The sequence below is a fragment of the Primulina eburnea genome, chromosome 3 (assembly GCF_022965805.1).
Source record: "Primulina eburnea isolate SZY01 chromosome 3, ASM2296580v1, whole genome shotgun sequence".
Taxonomy (NCBI): domain Eukaryota; kingdom Viridiplantae; phylum Streptophyta; class Magnoliopsida; order Lamiales; family Gesneriaceae; genus Primulina; species Primulina eburnea.
Window position 1 is genome coordinate 13,744,529 of NC_133103.1, and position 21,516 is coordinate 13,766,044.

Here is a 21,516-nt window from a genome sequence, read left to right on the forward strand (position 1 = left end):
AAAGAAATATTATGATCGGGGATTTTTAAATAACTTCCCCTAGATTTTATATTAAAAAATGATTTTAATAGAATGGTATGGATATTCACGCATTTAATCATAAATAAATTTGAATAATTTCAAATCATTTGTGTAAATTTATTTTCAAAATGTGCAATTCTTTTTCATTAATATAGTTATAAAAATAACAAGATAAATAACTCAATAACGTAGAATTATTTTATAATCTCATTCTTGTCAAAATATTTTTAGTCTTTGAATATTTTAATGCAATACTTTAGTCATGTTTTTGAAGTTTAAGGATCAAATTGTTAAAGTTAAATGTTCCGGTATCGAAAATGTCTTGACATGAAAATATGGGGACTAAAATCTCACTTTCCTAACTTTGACTTTTGTTGAGATATCTTATTTGACCTCTCCTATGATTTTCTCTCTTTCTTTCTCATAATGAAAACCTTTTTCTTCGTTTTGTCTTTTCTCAACTGTTTTTTAAAGAACAGTCTCATATTTTAGCTTCTACAACACTTTTTTTTTAAAAAAAAAATAAGAATGATTTACATTTCATTCATAGCCATGTATCCCTTGCAACAAGGATTCAAACTAACCACACTCGCTCCCTTCACTGACTGTACAAGAAGACGTTATTTCAGTTTTTTTCTGAACACTGCACTCTAATCAGTACCGCTCACACAAACAGCGCAAGGACAAAAAAAAAGGTACCAAACTCGTCTTGTCAACTATACCTCGTCACGAACCAGGATTCAGGCGCCCCCACACAGGAAAAATAGTTACTGATGTCTAAACGGGACCGACAAAAAGTGATGGCAATTAAACTGCAAGTGATTTTGCATTACCAAAACAAAACTCAAAAACGATGTCTAGAATCAAAGATCAAGTGTTAATATGTCGACAATTTAAGAAACGAAAATAACACAGCAAAGTAGTTAAAGAAAATGCTACATGGAGATCGCATGAAAAGACGTAAATATACATAGTGCATAAACTTCAATAACATTTTTGATACAATAACTCCATTATTCCAAGTTCGAGCTGCATAGAAACGGTGGGGGAGCAGGACGAAGCTTATTTGCCACCTAAGGTAGGGAACTGTCCTTTATCTTCTATTGAAGGTGCTTGAAAGTTGCTCGAGTCACTGGCTCCACCGTAGCCTCCTCTAGGGCCGCGACCACGCCCTCGTCCGCGACCACCAGAACTGTAGTAACTTTGGCCCTCGGGAGGCTTCAAGAACTCGTTGATGCTGACAGACTGAATCATTGCAAATAGTATCAGAATTTGGTGGACCTTGTCATCAATATTCCAGCTATGATGACAGAACACAAAAATAACGAATGGACAGATGCCCGTGCATGAAAATGCATGCCATTGTCAACACCGCCCTACTCAATGCCCGAACATTTTCGTTCTCTTTTCTCATTCTTCTTTTTCAATTTTCTTCTCTGTTTTTTCTTCACCAATCTCAGATCTCTCATTCTTTCCCATCTCACCAAATCACATAAACTATTGAGTAAGCAATAGATACATTGTTTAGTAGAGGGTAAAGATATTGTATGTACAACTAAAAAAGTCGTCGTTGATGTTCTTAAATATTTTAGAAAATGTTGATCAACTATGTATATTAAAAATTTATTGTCAAGTGCCTTATTTCAATTCAATGGATGCTAAGGTCCAAGGCACAAATCAGCATTGAAAAATTAACAAGTTTGGCTCACATGCAGAATGCAGTCACAAGAACTACACGGTATACAAACCCTGGCTTCACATACAGAACAAATTAGAAAATTAGATACCTTCTTGGCCTTTTCTTCTTTCTCAGCTGACTCTTTTTTCTTATCTTTTTCAGAGCCCTGCAAAAATCACTCATCAAATTCAAAACAAGGCCCCAAAAGTGGTTTGCCACATCCATGAACTGTGACATTTCAAGCAAAAGCAAAAATATATTGAGAAACTGGAAAAAATGAACTCGGGAGAAGAGTAGGCCAATTCACCAATTTGACAAAAATGTCATCAGAAGTTTTCTTATTTGCAAGCTGCTTCATAGCTTGAAACTCTTTTGCATCAACCTTCCTTTCCTCGGATTTAAGAGCTTGAAGACCCTTCCTTTTCTCCTCCCGAACTTTCTCATACTCTTCAAGAGTCATTTCCTGCAGTTTGAAGGAAAGATTATTTAAAAATCATGGTACCAAATCTGCGGCCATGTCCACCACGAAATTAACTAAACATTTGAACAAAATTATAAGATTTCCAAAGTGTGTTAACTATTTATCTGACTAATGTTACAAAATCAATTAACCATGACTAGAAAGGACCTATAACTGATGTGTTTACTGTCATGCACAATCACGAGTTCACTAACTAAGGTTGTTGTGGATGTCAGGTAAGTCACAGGGCCAACTAATTAGAAACAAGTAGGCTAGCAAGACAAAACGTCACAAATAGAAATCAACTCTCATATGCGACAAGCCTAATTCATATCAACCAACAAGTATAGTAGTGATTAAATTACCAAAAATCAAATATCAAATCAAGGCAGGTTAATACAACAGCCCACACGCAATCAAACTGGTCCTTTCACAATGAAGTCTCAACTCTCAAGGTCAAAGACTAACAGATGATCTTCTATGAGAAAATACCAACGCAAAATGCTTTTAAAAAACGCACGTGCGAGAAAGAAGCTGTCGTGGATAACAGCATGTGCTAGGTTTGTATGATGGAGCCCAATCAGACAGCTAATATGCTGACACCACTTACTAGAGAAGAAACCGTTGCCATACGTGATTTCGACATTTCTCATTAAATAACAATAAACTCAGACAAATATCATAATACACAACATCACAATAATGTAAAAGAAATAAGTCGATTATTTATATACACTCTGGGACTGAAATTTTATAGTACATGATAGATAAGAAAAGTAAGGCGCAAGGGAAATCACGATCAGGCCCTGATATGCAGTCTCAATACAAGTAAATAATACGGTTTTTAATCCAGCAGCAAATGTAAGTTTTCAACCACTTAATCATGAACTAAATAGAGTTTCTTTTAATCTTTTTTCTAGTTATACGCCGAAGAGCAACCTGATATTTGTTGTTCTCATAATTCCATGTGTAAATTAGATAAGAATCAATTTAATAGGGGAAGTAAGAGACTAGGACAGCAATTTCATGGACCACAGAAGAATAAACAAACAACTGAAATCAGAATGATTGAAATCAGTATGTTATTGACAGACTTTTTACCTTGTCCTCAGGTTCCTTCTCCTCAACTTCATTTGAAGTAGCTTCCTTGTTTCCATCAGTTGCAGCATTCACCTCTCCTGGGGGCTTTTCAGCGTCCACAATTTTCTCTCCTTCATTAGGAGCCTCCACGACCACTCTAAAGTAACAGGAAAGAAAACAGCAGAGTTGTACAAAAGTGGATAAAAGATAAGCAAATAAGAAAGCAATGCAAAGTCATCTCATCAGTGGAGACAAAATACTCACGAAACTGGTTCATCAATCTGTGTACCCCAGTTCCCTCGGCCAGATCCCTCACGTTTCAATTCGCCTCTGGCAAAAAATAAGGTCATATCGGAAATTAAAGTAAAAGATCCACAAAGGAACAGCCCAGAAAAAATAAGCCAGAAGACAACAAAAATCAGCATACCCACGGCCAGTTCCACTATGGCGATCAAATGCTCGACGAGGACGGTCGCGTTCACCTTCATCTTCCCCTCCATTGCTGAAACCACCTCGGCGGCCACCTCGAAAAGGGGCACGAGGTCCACCATAGCCACCACGCCTTCCAGAAGAAGCCCTACTATCAGCCTCGTCAGTTGTACCCTGAGCACCCGATATTGCCTTGTTTCCAGGTGAGTTGCTGGTGTTGGTTGCGTCCCCATTGAACCCACTACCAGCACCACGACCTCGCACATATCCACGTCCATGGTTACTGCTGCCCCCTCCTCGGCCAGATTCAGTTTTCGCCTCTCTGACTGCTCGAGTAGGCAGAAAATAATGGAATAAAGAGAGAGAAACTTAAAAAATGAAGTTCAAACTACATCAAGAAGGCTCACCTATTGGAACTTGGAAAAACTTACAGGCACATAAACAACCTTTACAAAACTTTAAATAATCATAACCACAAAATATTTCAAACTTTATAATTGCAGAATCTCTATATCCTATCTAGTTTAATCCAATGCGCTAGCCTCTACAATCAATATCAATCAATATAGCCAGTAGATAACCAAAGAACTTATTCAGGATGTTTCGGATGTGATATGAGTTCTTTTCAAATCAATAAATATTACGAACTGTGCCTATAGCGTGGACCCAAGGTAGGTGCCATGTCAAAGTATGGACTGTTGAGCCATAAGATTCTAGGACACATCGGTGATTCTGTGCAAAGAAATTCACTCATACAACATATGGTATACAGTTTAAAATCCACTTACTAGCATCAAAAGTTAAAACATCCATTGGTGTACAAACTAATATGAATCGGCTAATTGAAATTCTTGCATTTCAAAGAGGGGCTAGAGCCTTTAGGCTGGGGAACACACACTTCACTCATGACGTGTCGGGACAGGATACGCCTCAACAAATACAATTAATTGCAAGTAAAACTTTCAGATTCACCGATAAGAAAATTAAAGATGCTGACATGATAACAAGACCCCAAATAATACGTCCACGTAACGACGCTAGGCTCCAAATGCTTTGCTTCTTTTTCTTCTTATTTATCGTATACAAACATCATTAGCTCAAGTAAAACTGAGAAAAAGAGACAGACGGAGAGAGCTAACCAGCTTCGGAAGGGGGGAGAGGCTTCGAGGGTAGCTTAGCTGGCGGAGGCACCGGCTTTTCAGGCTGCACCGAGGGTTTCTTCGGCTCGATCTTCTTCTGGTGGGCAGCAATCAACAAAGATGGGTCCTCCGTGTCATCGTCTTCCAGTAAATCAAATGGGTTCAGAGTCGCCATTGCTCCCCCACCCCAACGGAAACAGAAGCAAAACTGGGATTTCGGATCTGCTGAGAAGATAAGCCGTTAATCCGACTCTTTATTCATTGCTAGGACTGATAAAGGTAACGGATCCATCCATAAACTTGAACCCAGAAACGAAGGGAAGAGAGAAAGAGATGGAGGATTCAATGAAACCCTAGCCGCAATGGACAGCGTACGAAGAGGAGTGAGACTGGGGAAGATTTATGTAGCGCATACTTTAGGCTTTGTTTGGTATGCCCCTAAAACCCACGATTGGTCCAATTTTTTTACGACTCATTCTATCAACCGTACCAATGAGCAAGTGCTATTAAATGTGGTTAATTAAAATCACCTATATTAAGAATCCATATAAACACATTTTATTCCAAAAATGTCCTTTGTCATATCCAAAAAAAAAAATCCCAGCTCTTTTTTTATTTTATCTATATCTATCAATTTATTATTATTTATTGGCAAAAACTTGTGTGAAACAGTCTCACATGTTGTATTTTGTGAAACGAATATCTTATTTGGGTCATCCATGAAAAATATTACTTTTTTTATGATAAAATTATTACTTTTTATTGTGAATATCGATAGGGTTGATTCATCTTACAGATAAAGATTCGTGAGACCATCTCACAAGAAATATACTCTTATTTATTTACTGATTATTCAATAATCATGTCATACTACATATATACTTATATTGTAAGATATTATTATTATATTGTGATATTTTGTATTTAATATATCATGAAATTGTGACAAAATGAATTTTTGTATTGATTTTTATGATTTAAGATTTGATGTATAAATATTGATTTACATGTAGTATCACTCTAACTATAATTTATTATTACATTACAAGGAAAAACATATACGTTATCTTATCTCTACCTTTTTTCCTCCCAATAGAAATATTTCAGATGCCTTTTTTTACTAAATTACCCTTTAATTCCAAAATCACTGTACTACCTGGTGTTTAACTTAAATTAGAACATCTTTTATATGCGATATCTGAAAGTGATTGAAGAAGAATGCTTGAATTCTAATGTGATGGATCGGAGGAGTCATTGGACCCATAGGTCCAACTTATGTACATGCAATGGGATCCATTATCACACTTGAGTCCCATTAGAATGGGTGGTACCTGGTTATTAAATCAAAGGTGTTTGGTTTTGTAGCGAGGAGTATGTATTTTGTGAAAAGGTCTCACGAATCTTTATCTATAAGTCTATTAAGCGCGAATAAGCGAAGAAAAAAGATGAGAAATTTCCTTGTATTCCTTACTGATTGAATGAATGATGAGCGACAGTGTGTACATGTATATAAACTCACTAACTAACTAACTAACTAACTAACAACCACTTAACTTCTACATTAACTAATAATTAATTGTCTAAGCTACGGTCTAAGATGCATGTTAAGCTAATACGCCCCCTCAAGATGGACGATATATGTCTTTGATAGCCATCTTGGACATGGTAGCACACAATGAAGAAAAAGGGAGTGGTTTCGTGAACATATCAGCGAGCTGGAGATGCGATCGAAAGGAAAAAGTTTGATTACCCCATCACCTATCTTTTCTCGCACAAAATGACAATCGATTTCAATATGTTTGGTGCGTTCATGGAATATGGGATTATTAGCAATGTGGATGGCAACATGATTGTCACAAATATAGTTGCTGGAGAAGTTAAAGTAATATGGAAGTCCTTTAATAACTGCAATATCCAAACCAGTTCACTGGTGGTTCCTGCTAGAGCTCGGTATTCGGCTTCAGCTGAAGATCGAGAAGTGGTGGTCTGCTTTTTAGCCTTCCAAGATACAAGAGAATCAACAAGAAACATGCAAAAACCCGTGACAGAGCGTCGAGTATCAGGGCAAGATGCCCAATCAGCATCCGAAAAAGCCTTAATCTGAATTGATGAAGAGGAAGAGAAGAAGATTCCCTAGCCAGGGGATGACTTACGGTACCTGAGTAAGTGATGAGTTGCTGTTAAATGTGCGGAGCGAGGTTGAGCAACAAATGGACTCAACTTATGAATAGCATATGTGATATCAGGCCGGGAGATGGTGAGGTATAAAAGACGACCAATAAGACGTCTATAGATCGCACCATCAGCAAGTAACTCGCCTTGAACAACAGATAGATGCCTAGTTAGATCCATGGGAGTATTTGTAGGCCTGCCAGCAAGAAAACCAGTGTCTTCTAAGAGTTGCAATGTGTATTGTCGTTGACAAAGGGAGATTCCTTCCTTGGAACAAGCAATCTCCAAGCCTAAGAAGTACTTCAATGGGCCTAAGTCTTTCAATTTAAATTGAGTTTTGAGAAACAATTTGAGTGAATTTATAACATGCTGAGATGGGCCAACTATGATGATATCATCGACATATACTAGCAATGCAATGAAAGAGGAGTTTGCTCATTTGGTGAACAAAGTCTAATCTGATTTGGATTGAGTGAATCCAAAGTTAAGTAGAGAGTGGGAGAACTTGGAATACCACTGTCGAGAGGTTTGTTTGAAGCCATATAAAGACTTATTAAGCTTGCAAACCAAGGGATTGTTGGAGGGAGACTTGGATTGTGAAGCCTTTGCATAGCCGAGTGGTAAATCCATATACACTTCCTCAAATAAATCACCATTGAGAAAAGCATTATTAACATCAAGCTGTACCAAGTGCCAATCATTGACAGCAGCAAGAGCAAGAAGAATCTTGACAGTGGCAAGTTTTGCAACGGGTGAAAAGGTTTCAAAGAAATCAACACTCTCTTGTTGAGTGTATCCTTTTGCCACTAAACGAGCTTTGTAACGGTCAACTGATCCATTGGTTGCATACTTGGTTTTGAAAACCCAACGACATCCAGTGGTATGTTTTTCCTGAGGTAGGGGTACAACAGACCATGTTCAATTGTCTTCTAAGGTCGATAGTTCATCCTTCATAGCATTTCTCCATTGAGGGTATTGTACAACCTCATGATAGAATTTTGGTTCGAATTGTGCCGAGACATTGAGTGCAAAAGCTTTATGCTGCTGTGAGATAAGGTTGTATGATAGATGATTGCTTAAAGGGTATGCAACTGAGGACTCGGAATATGGAGTATGTGTCAGCAAATTACAGTGATAGTCTCGAAGGTATGACGGAGGCTGAGACATTCTGGAAGAAGTTCGAACCTGTAGATCAACTTGTGGGGATTGAGACTCAGATTGAGTGGAAAGATTCTCAGTTGTAGAGATCTGAGGATCCTCGGATATATTCATACTTGGAGCATTCTGAGGACTATCGAATGGGGGAACATCTTCAAGGACTGACTTGGGCAGCACCTAGGTCAGGGAATACATCTACCACAAATTCTGATATGGCACCCGAATGAAAAGGGAAGATGGTCTCATGAAACATCACATCTCTTGATACAAAAATCTCTGAAGTATGGACATCATACATCTTATAACCCTTCATTCCAGGGGGATAGCCCAGAAAGATACACGTTCTTGCTCGTGGTTGGAACTTGTGTCTAGATGCATGGAGCGTGGAAGCAAAGCATAGGCAACCAAAAACCTTGAGGATCGAGTGATCAAATGTGTTCTTGTATAGAAGCTCATAAGGAGTCTTGTGTTGTAACCATGGAGAAGGAGTTCGATTAATCAAAAACATTGCAGTGAGAACACATTCTTCCCAAAGTCGGATGGGAACTTTCGATTGAAAATACAAAGATGTTGCCACATTCAATAGGTGTTGATGTTTTCTTTCAACTACCGAGTTTTGTTCTGGTCTTTGCACACAAGAAAATTTGTGTATCATGCCTTTTGTGTGAACTAGATCTGGGAACGCCAACTCCTTAGCATTGTCAGTCCTAATGGCCTCAATCTTTCTGTCAAATTGAGTTTCCACCAGAGTATAAAACCGTGGAAAAATTATGGATGCATCAGATTTGGTTTGCATGAGGAACACCCAAGTAAAACGTGTGCAATCATCCACAAGTGTCAGAAAATATCGTTGATCATGTATGGTTGAGGCATTAAAATGTCTCCCAAAATCACAATGTATCAAATCAAAAGGAGAATAAGCCATGTGATGGTTTGAAACAAAAGATAACCTTCTTTGTTTAGCTAAAGGACAGATATAACATGGTTTAACATTGTCAAATATAACCTTTGGACAATTAAGTCGACTTTGTAAGCACTCCAAAATCTTGTTGGAAGGGTGTCCTAGCCGATTGTGCCAATCTTGAATTGAGATCGTGTTTGTGAGAAACTCAGAGACCTTGGCTGCTTCTAAAACATATAGATTCTCCACTCGTCTACCCTTGCCAATCATCTTCTTGAGGCTGAGATCCTGGATCACAAACTGGTCATGGAAGAAACTTATAATCACCTCATTATGTGCAATGAATGAGCCTACAGAAAACAAATTGAATTTGAATTCTGGAACAAATAACACATCTCGAATAATCAGAATATCATTTATCTTGACATCGCCACAAGACGCAACACTTAACTTGTGTATGATTTGGTAAAGTAACCACATAATTTTGTATAGGTCTCATAGAGATAAACGCTTTAGGATTTGAGCATATATGTCTTGAGGCTCCCGAATCCATTATCCAGCTGGATGATGACATCAGAGAATGTGGTACAGAAATGGAAAGACATGTTGGTTCTGCACTTGAGAATTTTGTTGGTTCGCCCTTGATTGCAAATGTCATTCCATCAGTCGAATATGTGGGTGTAACTTGTGAACCAATTTGACGTTGTCTCTCTTCTTGGATGATCATAGAGAAGACTTCGTTGATCGAAGGCAGGGGATCAATCAATAGAATCTGACTTCTCACTTGGGAAAAGGACTCATTGAGTCCCATAAAAAATGCTAGCACATAATCCATCTGATGATGTAATTCTAGTTTCCTAATCCCTTCACAGCAGCTCCCACAAACACATTGGGGTCTGAAATTGTTGAGTTCTTCCCAAATGGTTTTAATTTTTGTGAAGTATACACTTACAGACGTTTGGCCCTGACGATGATTGATCAACTCACGCCTTAGTTGAAAAATTCTCGGGCCATTGCTTTGCTGAAATCGATCCTTGAGGTCTTGCCAAATTTCCAAGGCTGATTCCGCAAAAATAATGCTTGCTGATATTTCCTTTGAAACAGAATTGAGTATCCACGAGATCACCATATTGTTACTTCTCTTCCATGAAGTCAATGAGTTTGGATCAGAATTATCAGGCTTGAGGACTGATCCATCCACAAATCCCAATTTATTCTTTACAGAAAGAGCTATAAACCATATCTCGATACCAGGAGGCAAACTTATCTCCGGTCAGTAATTGCGAGACGAGGACGAGTCCTGGACTATCGGAATGATGTATGTAGTATGGACTCAGTGAATCATCAGAATGAGTGATCGCTCGTGCCATTGCAGAAGAAACTCAAGCAAATTGAACGATTAGGTGGATCGAATTCTGACTTTGAATCGATGGACTCAACAATGCGAGCGGCGAGCACTCCGAGTAGATCAGAGATCTTCGATTAAGAACTGAGCGATTAGCTCTGATACCATATTAAGTGCGAATAAGCGAAGAAAAGAGATGAGAAATTTCCTTGTATTCCTTACTGATTGAATGAATGATGAACGACACTGTGTACATGTATATAAACTCACTAACTAACTAACTAACTAACAACCACTTAACTTCTATATTAACTAATAATTAATTGTCTAGGCTACTGTCTAAGCTGCATGTTAAGCTAATAAAGACGTGTCAATCCCATCGATATTCACAATAAAAAGTAATATTCTTAGCATAAAAAATAAATATTTTTTTATGGATGATCCAAATAAGAGATATGTCTCACAAAATACGACTCATAAGACCGTCGCACACAAGTTTTTGTCTCTAATTAAAATAAGCAACCTCCAATCCAATGTTAACATTGTTTTTTTCCTTAATTCCAAAGCTTTCTACAAAAGCAAGAGGGGAATATTAAATGGTCAACAAAACAAATTAACATATTGTTTCATGGTCAAAACAATAAAATACTTGGCCAATCATTTCAGTCGCTAAATTTCTTGTTAGCTGAGTGAGTGAAGATTCATATATTTTAGTAACATGAATTTTTTAAAATATGTATTCAAACGAAATTTTCAAGTAATAGCCCTACATAAATTACTTTTGTCTGCGATAAAACAAAATTTCAGAATCTTTTTTTTTTTTTTTAAAAAAAGAAGGAAATACAAAATCTTAAAATAGAGATAAAATCACATGTGTAATGGTCCCTACACCATAGCCCCATCTCCTTTCTGCTACTGCCACTCCGGCGCTACTTTTGACTTCCAACTACTATTATTGTCTTTTACTTTTTTTTCTTACGGTCAATTTAAGATTTGCCATCGCTTCATAATAAAATTTTATACATTATTATTTGACATTCAACTCAAATATTTTAATAATTATATCATACAAATTTTTATCATATGCAAAATAAACGGACCATTAATCTTTGGAAACAAGCCAGATAGTGCCCACTTACCCTTTGGTGTGGCCATAGCCAGTACTGTCTGTCCCCTTCTCCTTTTTCTCACAGTGAACACATGAATAAAGCCTCTTCGAACGAGGCAATAGAAATAATACGGAAAAAAGAAATTCTGAAAAAGCAAAAGCCATAGCAATAGCTGCAATCACTGATCTTCTGTACGAATCCCCATTTTTTTCTACTATTATTAATCTCTTTTCCCTGCGATATTTCAAAATTCCAAGAAACAGCTCGACCTGTCGTCTCCTTTTTTTTTTCCTTTTCGCATGCTGCGTTTTCTCGAGCTCATTCTTTAGCAATTATTGGACATTTGTTCCCATCTGTGTCAACGAGGAAGGTAAATACTTGCGTATAACTGCAGTTTGTTTGTTTAACGGGTTTTCTCAATTTCCACTTGTTAATGCTCTATTTGCTCGTGTTTTGCTTTTGGGCATTACTGCTGTTCTTTTTTAATATGGGTTTCTCTATTTTCCATAAAGAATGAAATTCCCAGATTTTGATGCTATTTTCTGATTTTTTTAGGTTGTTTATTTATTGGGTTATGTTTCGAAACCGTTATATTTACGTGGAATCTAAGTTATAGCTTTTCTTGCCTATGTGTAATTTTCTATTTTAAGGTATCGAAGCTTGATTTATGATATTATTAGAGTATGACAACGTAATGCGCAAGAAAGTTTAAAGTTCTGGTGATCGAGCTTGGGATCTTTTGTAATTTGTTTTGTCTTTTTAAGCTGGTGAGTTTCTCGAGGATTCTGTCTTTCGATTGCTTGTATATTTTTTTTTTCTACATAAAATTACTTACCTGTGGGTACTTCATTTAATTTGGGTTTTAGAAGTGATATTTTTGTAAGTTGATTTTCTCCCAATTACAAGTTAATATCTACACCTGTTTCTTGTTGCTAGGCTTGGCACTCATTGTGGATTTTCTGCCTTTCTTTTATATTCACAAGACCTTCAAAGTATTTGATAGTTGATTTTGTAGATTTTCAAGGAGTATTTTGTTGATTAAAAATATCATTGCTTGATTAAGCTCCGTTCTCCACAATGTTGTCAAGTATTTTATTTCTTAGTAGTTTAGTCAGTAGTAGTTATTTTGATGAATAAACAAACCAATAGTAGATTTGAAGGGAGTTTAATCCGTGAAGTGATTTCAGTGCTATCGTTTCTTGTTTTGGCAGAGTAAATTAATGTAGAGATTCTTCTGATGATATATGCTTATCTGATATGGAAAGGATACCCGAATCCCTACAACTTCCCAGGCAGCTGCCTTTTGCGGCGAAGGTGAAGAGTCACCCCAATTTGTCCAGAAGAGACGAGGTTCAAAAACCTTCCCTGATGGTGGAATTTTCTGAGTTGGATTCACCTACTCCTGCCAAAGCAATGAAAGGGAAAATCTATTTGCAGGAGGATCAAGAACACATCCCAGGCATTCTTTCGTTTAACATCAGTGGCGATGCATTTGATGATATAGGCTCTACTTCATTTCATGGGGTAAGTCATCCTCCTGAACCAGTCGACACTGATTTGATGAGGCCTGTCTATTTACCAATTGGTCAGAACAATGGGGATGGAAAATATGTACTTAAAAATATGTCTGTAAAGGGCCCTTCTATGGAAGATTTTTCAATCAAGGTGTCGGGTACTAAACCAATCCCGCCTTCACCCACAGAGGTTGTAAGCAAAGAAGCTATCTATTTAGCTGCTGTATCATACCCATTTTCAGTTCAACGTCCATCCCGAAATACCGAAGCAAACCCCCTCCGGTGTTCAGAGGATAAGGAATGTGTATGGGACACGTCATTACCTCCAAGTGGGAATGTTAGTCCACATAGTAGCATTGATAGTTTCGGTGTTGCTACGGCTTTGAGTATGGGAAATAGCTGCACTAGAACGTGCCAGAGCGATGGGATAATGAGTGATGGTATGCTTAGTGTGGACAGGAACTATGAGAGTACGAAAGAGAGTATTCTTGGGGATTCGCTCGAGAGTACTAAATCTAGCCTCAGTCGAGCAAGTGATAGCAGCGGACTAAGCGATGATAGTAACTGGAGTAACATTACGGGCAGCGCGAATAAGCCTCACAAGGGAAATGATCCTAGGTGGAAGGCTATCCTTGCTATTCGATCACGTGATGGTATTTTAGGCATGAGCCATTTCAAGTTAATGAAAAGACTCGGATGCGGGGATATTGGAAGTGTGTATCTTTCCGAGTTGAGTACAACTCAGTGTTTCTTTGCGATGAAGGTAATGGATAAGGCATCCCTTGCTAGCAGGAAGAAGTTGACAAGAGCCCAGACGGAACGGGAAATCTTGCAGTTACTTGATCATCCGTTCTTGCCAACATTGTACACACATTTTGAAACAGATAGATTTTCATGTTTGGTCATGGAATATTGTCCTGGAGGAGATCTTCATACCCTGAGGCAGAAACAACCTGGGAAACATTTTTCAGAATATGCTGCAAGGTAATCATTATGCGTTTAAGCTCATATAGTTTCTCTTGTGAAATTTCGTTGCGATATGAGACACTGTGCATTTTGTTTCCTTTTTCTGAAATCTGCTGAACCAATGGGAATTGCAGACATGCTATGATTAGTGGTGACCGGTGCGCTCAATAACCAGGACCGGGACCAAGATTTCTGTTGTACCCAAATGAAACTTGAAAAATTATGGGCTCAAAGTTTCATTGTCTGGAGAAGATTTTACTTCTCTTTTCATTTGAAGGGCGACTTGATAATTGCTCTTCTTTCGATATGGTCCATCCATGCAAACAAACTGATTTTTTTAGTTTTTATATTTTGCATGAAGCGATCGTATGAGATTAATTTATGATTCAAGTTTTGAGGTGTGCTAATTTTTTAATGTCAGCCCGTGTCAGCATAGAGATTCTTGGAACTGCTAGATATTACTTGTCTGGCTGTTCAAATCACCTTAAAGTTATTCGAAGGCCAACTAAACTAGTTTTAAACGTTTAAATTATTTAGATTTTACCAAGTCCTATTGCTGGAGTTTCTTTACATTTGAGAAACATGAAACCCTATCGATTATGGTAATGAATTATTCATTCTTGAATCTCTTGATACACTCTCACTATGTAGGAATATCTTAACCTCAATTTAATGGATGCAGGTTTTATGCCGCAGAAGTTCTACTGGCACTTGAGTATCTTCACATGCTTGGAGTTGTCTATAGGGATTTGAAACCAGAAAATGTTCTAGTCCGTGAAGATGGCCACATTATGCTTTCAGATTTTGATCTTTCCCTGCGATGTGCTGTTTCACCAACCCTGATAAGAGCTTCTGCATTTGATTCTGACCCCTCCAAACGAGGGGCTGCGTTCTGTGTACAGCCAGCATGTATTGAGCCCACCTCAGCATGCATTCAGCCTTCATGTTTCCTTCCTCGGATCTTTCCCTCAAAAAATAAGAAAAGGTTTGGAAGGCCCCCGGCCGAGCCTGGGAAAACTTCTGGTACGCTCCCCGAGCTAGTTGCAGAACCTACTGCTGCACGTTCCATGTCATTTGTTGGGACTCATGAGTACTTAGCACCCGAAATCATCAAGGGCGAGGGCCATGGCAGTGCAGTAGACTGGTGGACTTTCGGTGTGTTCTTACATGAACTACTCTATGGTAAAACACCATTCAAGGGTTCCGGAAATCGAGCCACTCTTTTCAATGTTGTAGGGCAGCAGCTCAAATTCACTGATTCACCAGCTACCAGTTATGCTAGCCGGGATCTTATAAGAGGATTGCTAGTTAAAGAACCGCAGCATAGGCTCGGTGTGAAAAGAGGAGCAACAGAAATAAAGCAGCACCCTTTCTTTGAAGGCATAAATTGGGCTTTGATACGTTGCAGCACGCCGCCAGAGGTGCCAAGACCAGTCGAGCCGGAGCTTCCGGTGATGTCTGGGCAATTCCAGCCTGTCGATGTGGGCACTGGCAGCAAAACGATTGTAGGTGCAACAGAAATGAAATCTGGAGGTAAATTTCTGGATTTTGAGTTCTTTTAATTTATAAGTATAGGATTCTTGTTCTTTGTTTTTCTCTGCCAACTTGAGTTGTAGATATTTGGTGATGTATCTCAACCAATTAGGTGTGAAATTCAACGTTATTATATTATTGATTTAGTAAACGATTGTGGAAATTGATTTTTGCATTTGGGAGACTGGCAACGGGGTGTTGCACATAGAAAAACCAATTTGTTAACGTGTGAATTTATCAAGAAAATAAGGAATAGAAACAAATTTGTGCTATAACTCTTTTACTAGCAAGCATTTTCATCTACCTTTTAAAAGTAGTGATTTAGTATATTTTGATACTATATAATATATGATATTTGATTCTCATTTTTTTTAATCAAATATAATTTCACTCCACTATAGTTAGACACAACTTCAGGCTTTGACTTGTGGATGTCATAAGAATGAGAAGTCAGTATATTCTAGTTTCTGATTAAAAAAAAAAAAAAAAAAGTCTGTATATTTTATAAGATAATGGTATATGACACAAATTTTGCCAAACATTGGACAAAACAAGAACGGGAAATTGGCCTTCAGTTATGAGCCGTCGATTTTTTTGTATTCAATCCCTGGGTATTTTTTTAGTACCACGTTTCCATATGAAGTGTACCACATTTTCACATGAAGTGAACCACATTTTGTATGATATAGTATCACAATTTTATGGGTAGGGAGTGAACCAAAAGAAATGTTTTGATTGAGAATTTTTCACCACCTTCCCAAACAAGAATGTCTAATAAATTAATGTTTTATTTTCTGCACCAAACGATGTCTTAAAGTTGTATTATTTTGTCCTTCCAAATTATTTAAAAAAAATACACATTCAAACCACTAATATTAAAACCGGGTTATTTGCATCTACTTCCCAATATTTTATGCCTTATTATCATGTGTAGCAATTATAACATGTCTAAAGAAATGAATATCAAATACATGAAATCTGGGGGAGTCGGATGCAAATTACCCATTAAAAATCGCATCAATTTGCACCCGGTTCACTATATGTAGTTATTAATTGCACCAATTTATCACTTACATTGTTGATTTTACCAATTATTCAATTACTCCAAAAAAACAAACTTAAAGAATCCAATATTTTAATATTGTTTGAAATTAATTATAAAACTAATACTTTATTTTACGAGTAAAATTCTAAAAACATATGTGTATCTCCAATTTATTGTTGAAAATATAAGTTGATCACAAAAAAAATCTAAAACTCAAATACTTCGTCATTTGATTATAAAAATGTGTTAAGTTTTTAGTCATATATTTTTTACAAACATAATTTAAAAGTATCAATGAATTAAAATTATTATGATGACACTTATAAAATATTTTTACGTAAAAGACGTTTTGCTTCGGCATCGATCTAATTCCGGACCGGTTTTCTCTCATTGAACTGGCCAACGACTTCGCTAATTTCTTGGATACGACTTCGGTGATAATACGAAGTAAAATGGTACTATATTACTTCACGTGAGTCTACTTCGACAAATATCTACCTATGACTTCATTGAATATACGAAGTAAATCAAGAAAATTATACTAGTGAACATTCAAAACCTATCACCTTGTTTAAATAAACGACGAAGTATCCGAGTTTATATTTTCTATTTCTATATTAAAATTTAGTTTATGTGTCAAGATTTACCAGTTTAAATTAAATAATATATGCATTTTTTGACATAATAATATATGCATTAGTGGTACACACTTGCATTGAGAATGGACGGATAAAGATGGGATTTTTTAAAATAAATAAATACATTTTTTTAAGATATTAACACTAATAATTATTTCTATTAAATTTATCGAAAATAATTTGTGGAGAAAAACTGAAATAATTTGTGGAGAAAAACTGAAAATTAAAAACATCTTTCAGATATTAATACTAATAATTATTTTTATTAAATTTATCAAAAAATAATTTAATAAAAAAATTTTTTTAGATATTAATTAATACTAATAATTATTTCTATTAAATTTATCGAAAGATAATTTAGTGGGGGGAAAATCCGAAATCCCTGGAGGGGACTTCGATTTAACTGTTGCTTTAATTGAGTTCAAGATTCTGTCTTTTGCCAAACAACCATATTGAACTTGTGAGGTTCGTTTCTGGGACACAAATTTTCTCTAATTCTCTTTTTATGTTTTTTTTTTTGTAATTTTCAAGTCTTGATCATTCTTTTACGATGTTCTTTTATTTCACAAGCTGTTTGTGAATATGCCCAAGAGATTATCTGTGCACTCTATTTAATTTTTTTCCTCGTTTCGAATTATTGGAAAGGAGCTGTAGGATTTTGCATTAAAATGGATTAAGCTCAACTTGCTTTATGTTTGGATGCTAATATTTTAGCACTGTTTTGATCTCTTTATCTTTTCCTAAGCTGATCGTTTTTAAGAATTATTTTTAAGTGCGTGTACGAAGATTGCATTTTGTTTGATCACTTGAAAATGCCTTGTTGGATTTTTAGAGTTATGGGCGTTCTTCACAAACTATGGGTAGTGGCCAAAATGGGATCTTGCTCAGGTGAACTTAGATAGAAAGTAAATAATTTTATATGTAATATTTTAAAAGGTTCAAGCTTACTCTCGACATGCTTCAAATTGCACCCATTGATTCTCTTCCTTGAGGTTGCTACATGTTTCCGAATGGACTTTATATTTTGAGACTGTTATTACAGACATTTTGCACTTCACGTAAGAATTTTCTTGCTGCAGGGGAAGTGGTAAAAACTTGAAGCAACAATTGGTATATTGTGTTTATTTTATGTTTTATTTATTTATTGCCCAGTAATAATTTCCAGTGTATCATGGATCGCTGGAGAAGAGTCTTGAAAGTTCAGTTGTATCCAAATAGCAGTACTTTCTACCGAATTGCAGCATCGCTCGGCCTCTCTTCTTCACCCAAAAACCTCGCTGTAAGTTCTTATAAGTTACAGGACAATGACTTTCGATAACTTGTCCATATGACCAAACATAGTATTTTGGAGAGCTCAAAGTGGGCCATAGAACGTGATTCTAATAAGTTGCAAACTAAAAATATTTAGACTTCTATATGGTGATATTGATTTTTTAACATGAGATAGGTACCTACTGGAAATGCCATATTCTTTAGTGGAGATCGAGTGGACTGGACTGGAAATCCAGTGATTGAGAGATTATCCGATCCTATGAAAATTGCTGAAATTTTGGTTTCAAAGTTTGGGGGGTCCATTAATGCTTATGTTGTCGAGGCATCCATTTTCAATGGCCCTTTTGCAGTTTTTAAGGATTTTATCCCGTCTGTTAATGAGAATGGAGAGCCAAAAACATATGATGCTACTGGATTCCCAGCTTCTACATCGCTGGTCCTGCTTTTGTCAAAGTTTCTTGGAGAGGTAGGGCTTGCAAGATTGCTTGAAATCTCATTTATCAAGAATTTCGTATATTTACCTTTTGAAGTTATTGCTTCCGTCCATAATGAATGATCGCAAGATTATGACTGTAAGCCAATGATTCTTTCATTGGAAAGGGTTGGTGAGTTTCTTGACTTTGTGTACGTAATCGTGGTTGGAAATTCCTTTTTTTTATTAACTACCTCTTTTTGGTCCCAAACTTCGAGGAAGTAGGAGAGTGAAACCTAATAAGCTATATTTTGCATACCTCGATCTGTTTCTTCAGCTACACTGATGGGGTATTGCCACATGCCAAATGGTCTAAAATGCTTATTGGGGGATTTTATTTGTGACGTATCACTTGTTAATAATCGGTTAGTGTCGTATATAATATACTCCAAGTGTTGTTAATTATATGGATAACATACAATACACCTACTATGCGACGAAACTACAAGAACTATGTATATCTTTATCTCACTTCGTCAGCAATCATATGATAAGATTCATGTTTCCCATCATCGCAGGCAACGAATGCAATCTTGGGGAAACAGAAAGAGCCTTACCAGTCAGAAGCTTCTTCGTCATCTTCACACAAACCTGAGACAGCAATTCTTGGATTCAGCAAAGGAGGCATCATACTGAACCAGCTTTTAACCGAGCTTAGTTTTTATGAGACCCAAAAAAATACCGTGAGTGGAGGAGTAACTTCCCAAGAAGACAGCTCTGTCATACCCACCTCAAAAGAAAGCCTCTTAAGCAGCATATCTGAGATTCATTACGTGGACGTCGGCTTAAACTCTAATGGAGCATATCTCACTGATAAAGATGTGATCGATAGAATTTCTGAATGTCTTTCTCGTAGAGCAACTGGAATCCGGTTTCTTTTTCATGGAACACCTAGACAATGGTCTGATGAGAGGAGGATTTGGATTCGAAAGGAGAAGGATGCGCTAGTTCGTCTACTCAAAAGGGCAGCTGCTGCAAGGAACGATATAGATAAGTTACTAATTCGCGAGAGATTATATTTCCCTAGTAAGCTTCCTAATCTGCAAATGCATTTTGAAATAATTGAAGTTATGGATGTTAGTTGACTATGATGATGCACGTGAAAACATTTATAATCGGCTTAACTACATGTTATATAATTGCTAGTTATATTTCAGATTGTACACTTCATTTTTTGAAAAATCAATAATCTGAAAATCATAAAATCGCACACGTCGTCATGAAAATCTTCGGACTCAAGAACCATGTCAAGCGTTTCTTGGTGATAACATTGAAAGAAGGAGAATTTAGCACATTGTGCAACCCTCCTTATCTTTCTCAAATCTGTAGTCAAAGCAAAGCCAAGAATCGAGCATTAGTAAGTACGTATATATAAATAGATTCTTTGTCCCCTCAATTTTCAACATCTCAAAATATAAATATATTTTTTATTAATTGATTCCTTGCTTGTGTCAACAACCTTAAACGTCACAAGACACTCCAAAAGTTTTTGCTTTCACTCGTCTTCCCAATATACATGTCTATTTCATAGCTCTTTTTTTAAATCCGTGGACATATTCACCATGGGATTGTTCTTGAGCTTCATGGGAAAAGGGTATCATTTGATTTCCTTAATTCTTTGTTAATCATTTATTTTCAGGGATGGAACAGATACGGGAGGATAAAAAAAACTCGATGAATTTTAAAAAATAAAACGTCATTTATCTGTATAATGTTATCCTAAATCAGACATTCAAGTTTATTCTTGATTGGTTTTTTACGGGAATACTACTATATGTACTTGATGAAGAGAAAATTAATTTAAGCTGCAATATAAAAAATGGCATGTATTACAATAAATTTTAAAATGTACATAATTCAAGTCTGGTTGGATGGTACGACCCAATAACCTTTACCTTTTTCTATTCAATGATTTTAGGTTTGCCAACAACGCATATGCTAAGTTTGGTGATGGGAACACTCCACAAACAATTCATACAGAAAGATAAAAAGACTTTTGAGGAGTTCCATCTAGGAAATTCTTGACATTTTCAAGTAATTTTTTTTATAAATAAACTTTTGTTTCAATGAATCAGCGGTAATATCAATTATCAAATATTAATGTTAAAGCCCTTTAAATTTTCGAATATATTTTGGAATTTGGTGGCAACATAAACGAAATATGTCCATCATTTCTTGAGTTGGCCTTGAATGCTTTTCAGCATCGTGAATGCAGCATTGCCAGGCAAACATTACGACGTTCCTTGACCAGACGAAGTTGAGGTCTATCTCTCCCCCCTGGTCTCTATGTTTCTGTGTACATACGCTCAGTCCAAGCTAGGCTTGAACTTGGATTTTACTGAAGTTGAGCCGAGCTCGAGTACCTTCTACTCAGACTCGAGCATTCATCAAACCACTTGAGCACGAGCCATATGGATTATCTATTTTTTAACGCTTAGTTTATTTACTATTCTCTTTAATTCTTTAAGAAATTGCATATCTAAATAACCAACATTTGTGTTGGTTACCCTTGTTCTAAACGGATAGCCAACTCCACCTGTTCAAACGCAGGCATGTTATGATGAATGGAAAGGAGCAGCAAACA

At 36.6% G+C, this 21,516-nt stretch overlaps 3 protein-coding genes across 9 annotated transcripts; 2 read left to right on the forward strand and 1 right to left on the reverse strand.

The window, feature by feature from the left end:
* Positions 1-822: 822 nt before the first annotated feature.
* LOC140826673 (RGG repeats nuclear RNA binding protein A-like) lies at positions 823-5,240 on the reverse strand. 2 transcript variants are annotated; one of them, XM_073189171.1, is made up of 7 exons: positions 4,808-5,239; positions 3,667-3,994; positions 3,504-3,569; positions 3,261-3,396; positions 2,007-2,162; positions 1,809-1,865; positions 823-1,266 (listed from the first exon to the last, which is right to left on the reverse strand). In XM_073189171.1, exons 1-7 carry the CDS (start codon positions 4,980-4,982, stop codon positions 1,084-1,086), a joined length of 1,101 nt encoding a protein of 366 aa, XP_073045272.1. In that variant the 5' UTR covers positions 4,983-5,239; the 3' UTR covers positions 823-1,083. The 2 variants fall into 2 exon arrangements, with proteins under 2 accessions (XP_073045272.1, XP_073045273.1); XM_073189172.1 differs by having other exon boundaries at positions 1,049-1,321; positions 4,808-5,240.
* A 6,310-nt stretch (positions 5,241-11,550) lies between these two features.
* Positions 11,551-15,688, forward strand: LOC140826675 (serine/threonine-protein kinase D6PKL1-like). 2 transcript variants are annotated; one of them, XM_073189174.1, is made up of 4 exons: positions 11,551-11,862; positions 12,143-12,259; positions 12,704-13,990; positions 14,655-15,688. In XM_073189174.1, exons 3-4 carry the CDS (start codon positions 12,750-12,752, stop codon positions 15,532-15,534), a joined length of 2,121 nt encoding a protein of 706 aa, XP_073045275.1. In that variant the 5' UTR covers positions 11,551-11,862; positions 12,143-12,259; positions 12,704-12,749; the 3' UTR covers positions 15,535-15,688. The 2 variants fall into 2 exon arrangements, with proteins under 2 accessions (XP_073045275.1, XP_073045274.1); XM_073189173.1 differs by lacking the exon at positions 12,143-12,259.
* Positions 15,689-17,519: 1,831 nt separating this feature from the next.
* On the forward strand, positions 17,520-20,088 carry LOC140826676 (uncharacterized). 5 transcript variants are annotated; one of them, XM_073189177.1, is made up of 4 exons: positions 17,520-17,653; positions 18,354-18,467; positions 18,636-18,926; positions 19,451-20,088. In XM_073189177.1, the coding sequence occupies exons 2-4, from the start codon at positions 18,360-18,362 to the stop codon at positions 20,015-20,017; spliced, it is 966 nt and encodes a 321-aa protein (XP_073045278.1). In that variant the 5' UTR covers positions 17,520-17,653; positions 18,354-18,359; the 3' UTR covers positions 20,018-20,088. The 5 variants fall into 5 exon arrangements, with proteins under 5 accessions (XP_073045278.1, XP_073045279.1, XP_073045280.1 ...); XM_073189178.1 differs by having other exon boundaries at positions 17,535-17,653; positions 18,341-18,467; XM_073189179.1 differs by having other exon boundaries at positions 17,541-17,648; positions 18,341-18,467.
* Positions 20,089-21,516: the final 1,428 nt, after the last annotated feature.

Excerpts from the sequence above, each read along its gene's own strand:
- LOC140826675 (XM_073189174.1), top strand. The coding sequence starts at position 12,750 with ATGGAAAGGATACCCGAATCCCTACAACTTCCCAGGCAGCTGCCTTTT. Across the intron at positions 13,991-14,654 it reads TTTTCAGAATATGCTGCAAG|GTTTTATGCCGCAGAAGTTC; the intron begins GTAATCATTATG and ends TAATGGATGCAG.
- LOC140826676 (XM_073189175.1), top strand. The coding sequence starts at position 18,189 with ATGTTTCCGAATGGACTTTATATTTTGAGACTGTTATTACAGACATTT. Across the intron at positions 18,276-18,353 it reads TTCTTGCTGCAGGGGAAGTG|TGTATCATGGATCGCTGGAG; the intron begins GTAAAAACTTGA and ends AATAATTTCCAG. Across the intron at positions 18,468-18,635 it reads CTTCACCCAAAAACCTCGCT|GTACCTACTGGAAATGCCAT; the intron begins GTAAGTTCTTAT and ends AACATGAGATAG.
- LOC140826673 (XM_073189171.1), bottom strand. The coding sequence starts at position 4,982 with ATGGCGACTCTGAACCCATTTGATTTACTGGAAGACGATGACACGGAG. Across the intron at positions 3,995-4,807 it reads TCTCCCCCCTTCCGAAGCTG|TCAGAGAGGCGAAAACTGAA; the intron begins GTTAGCTCTCTC and ends CTACTCGAGCAG. Across the intron at positions 3,397-3,503 it reads CAGATTGATGAACCAGTTTC|AGTGGTCGTGGAGGCTCCTA; the intron begins GTGAGTATTTTG and ends CTGTTACTTTAG.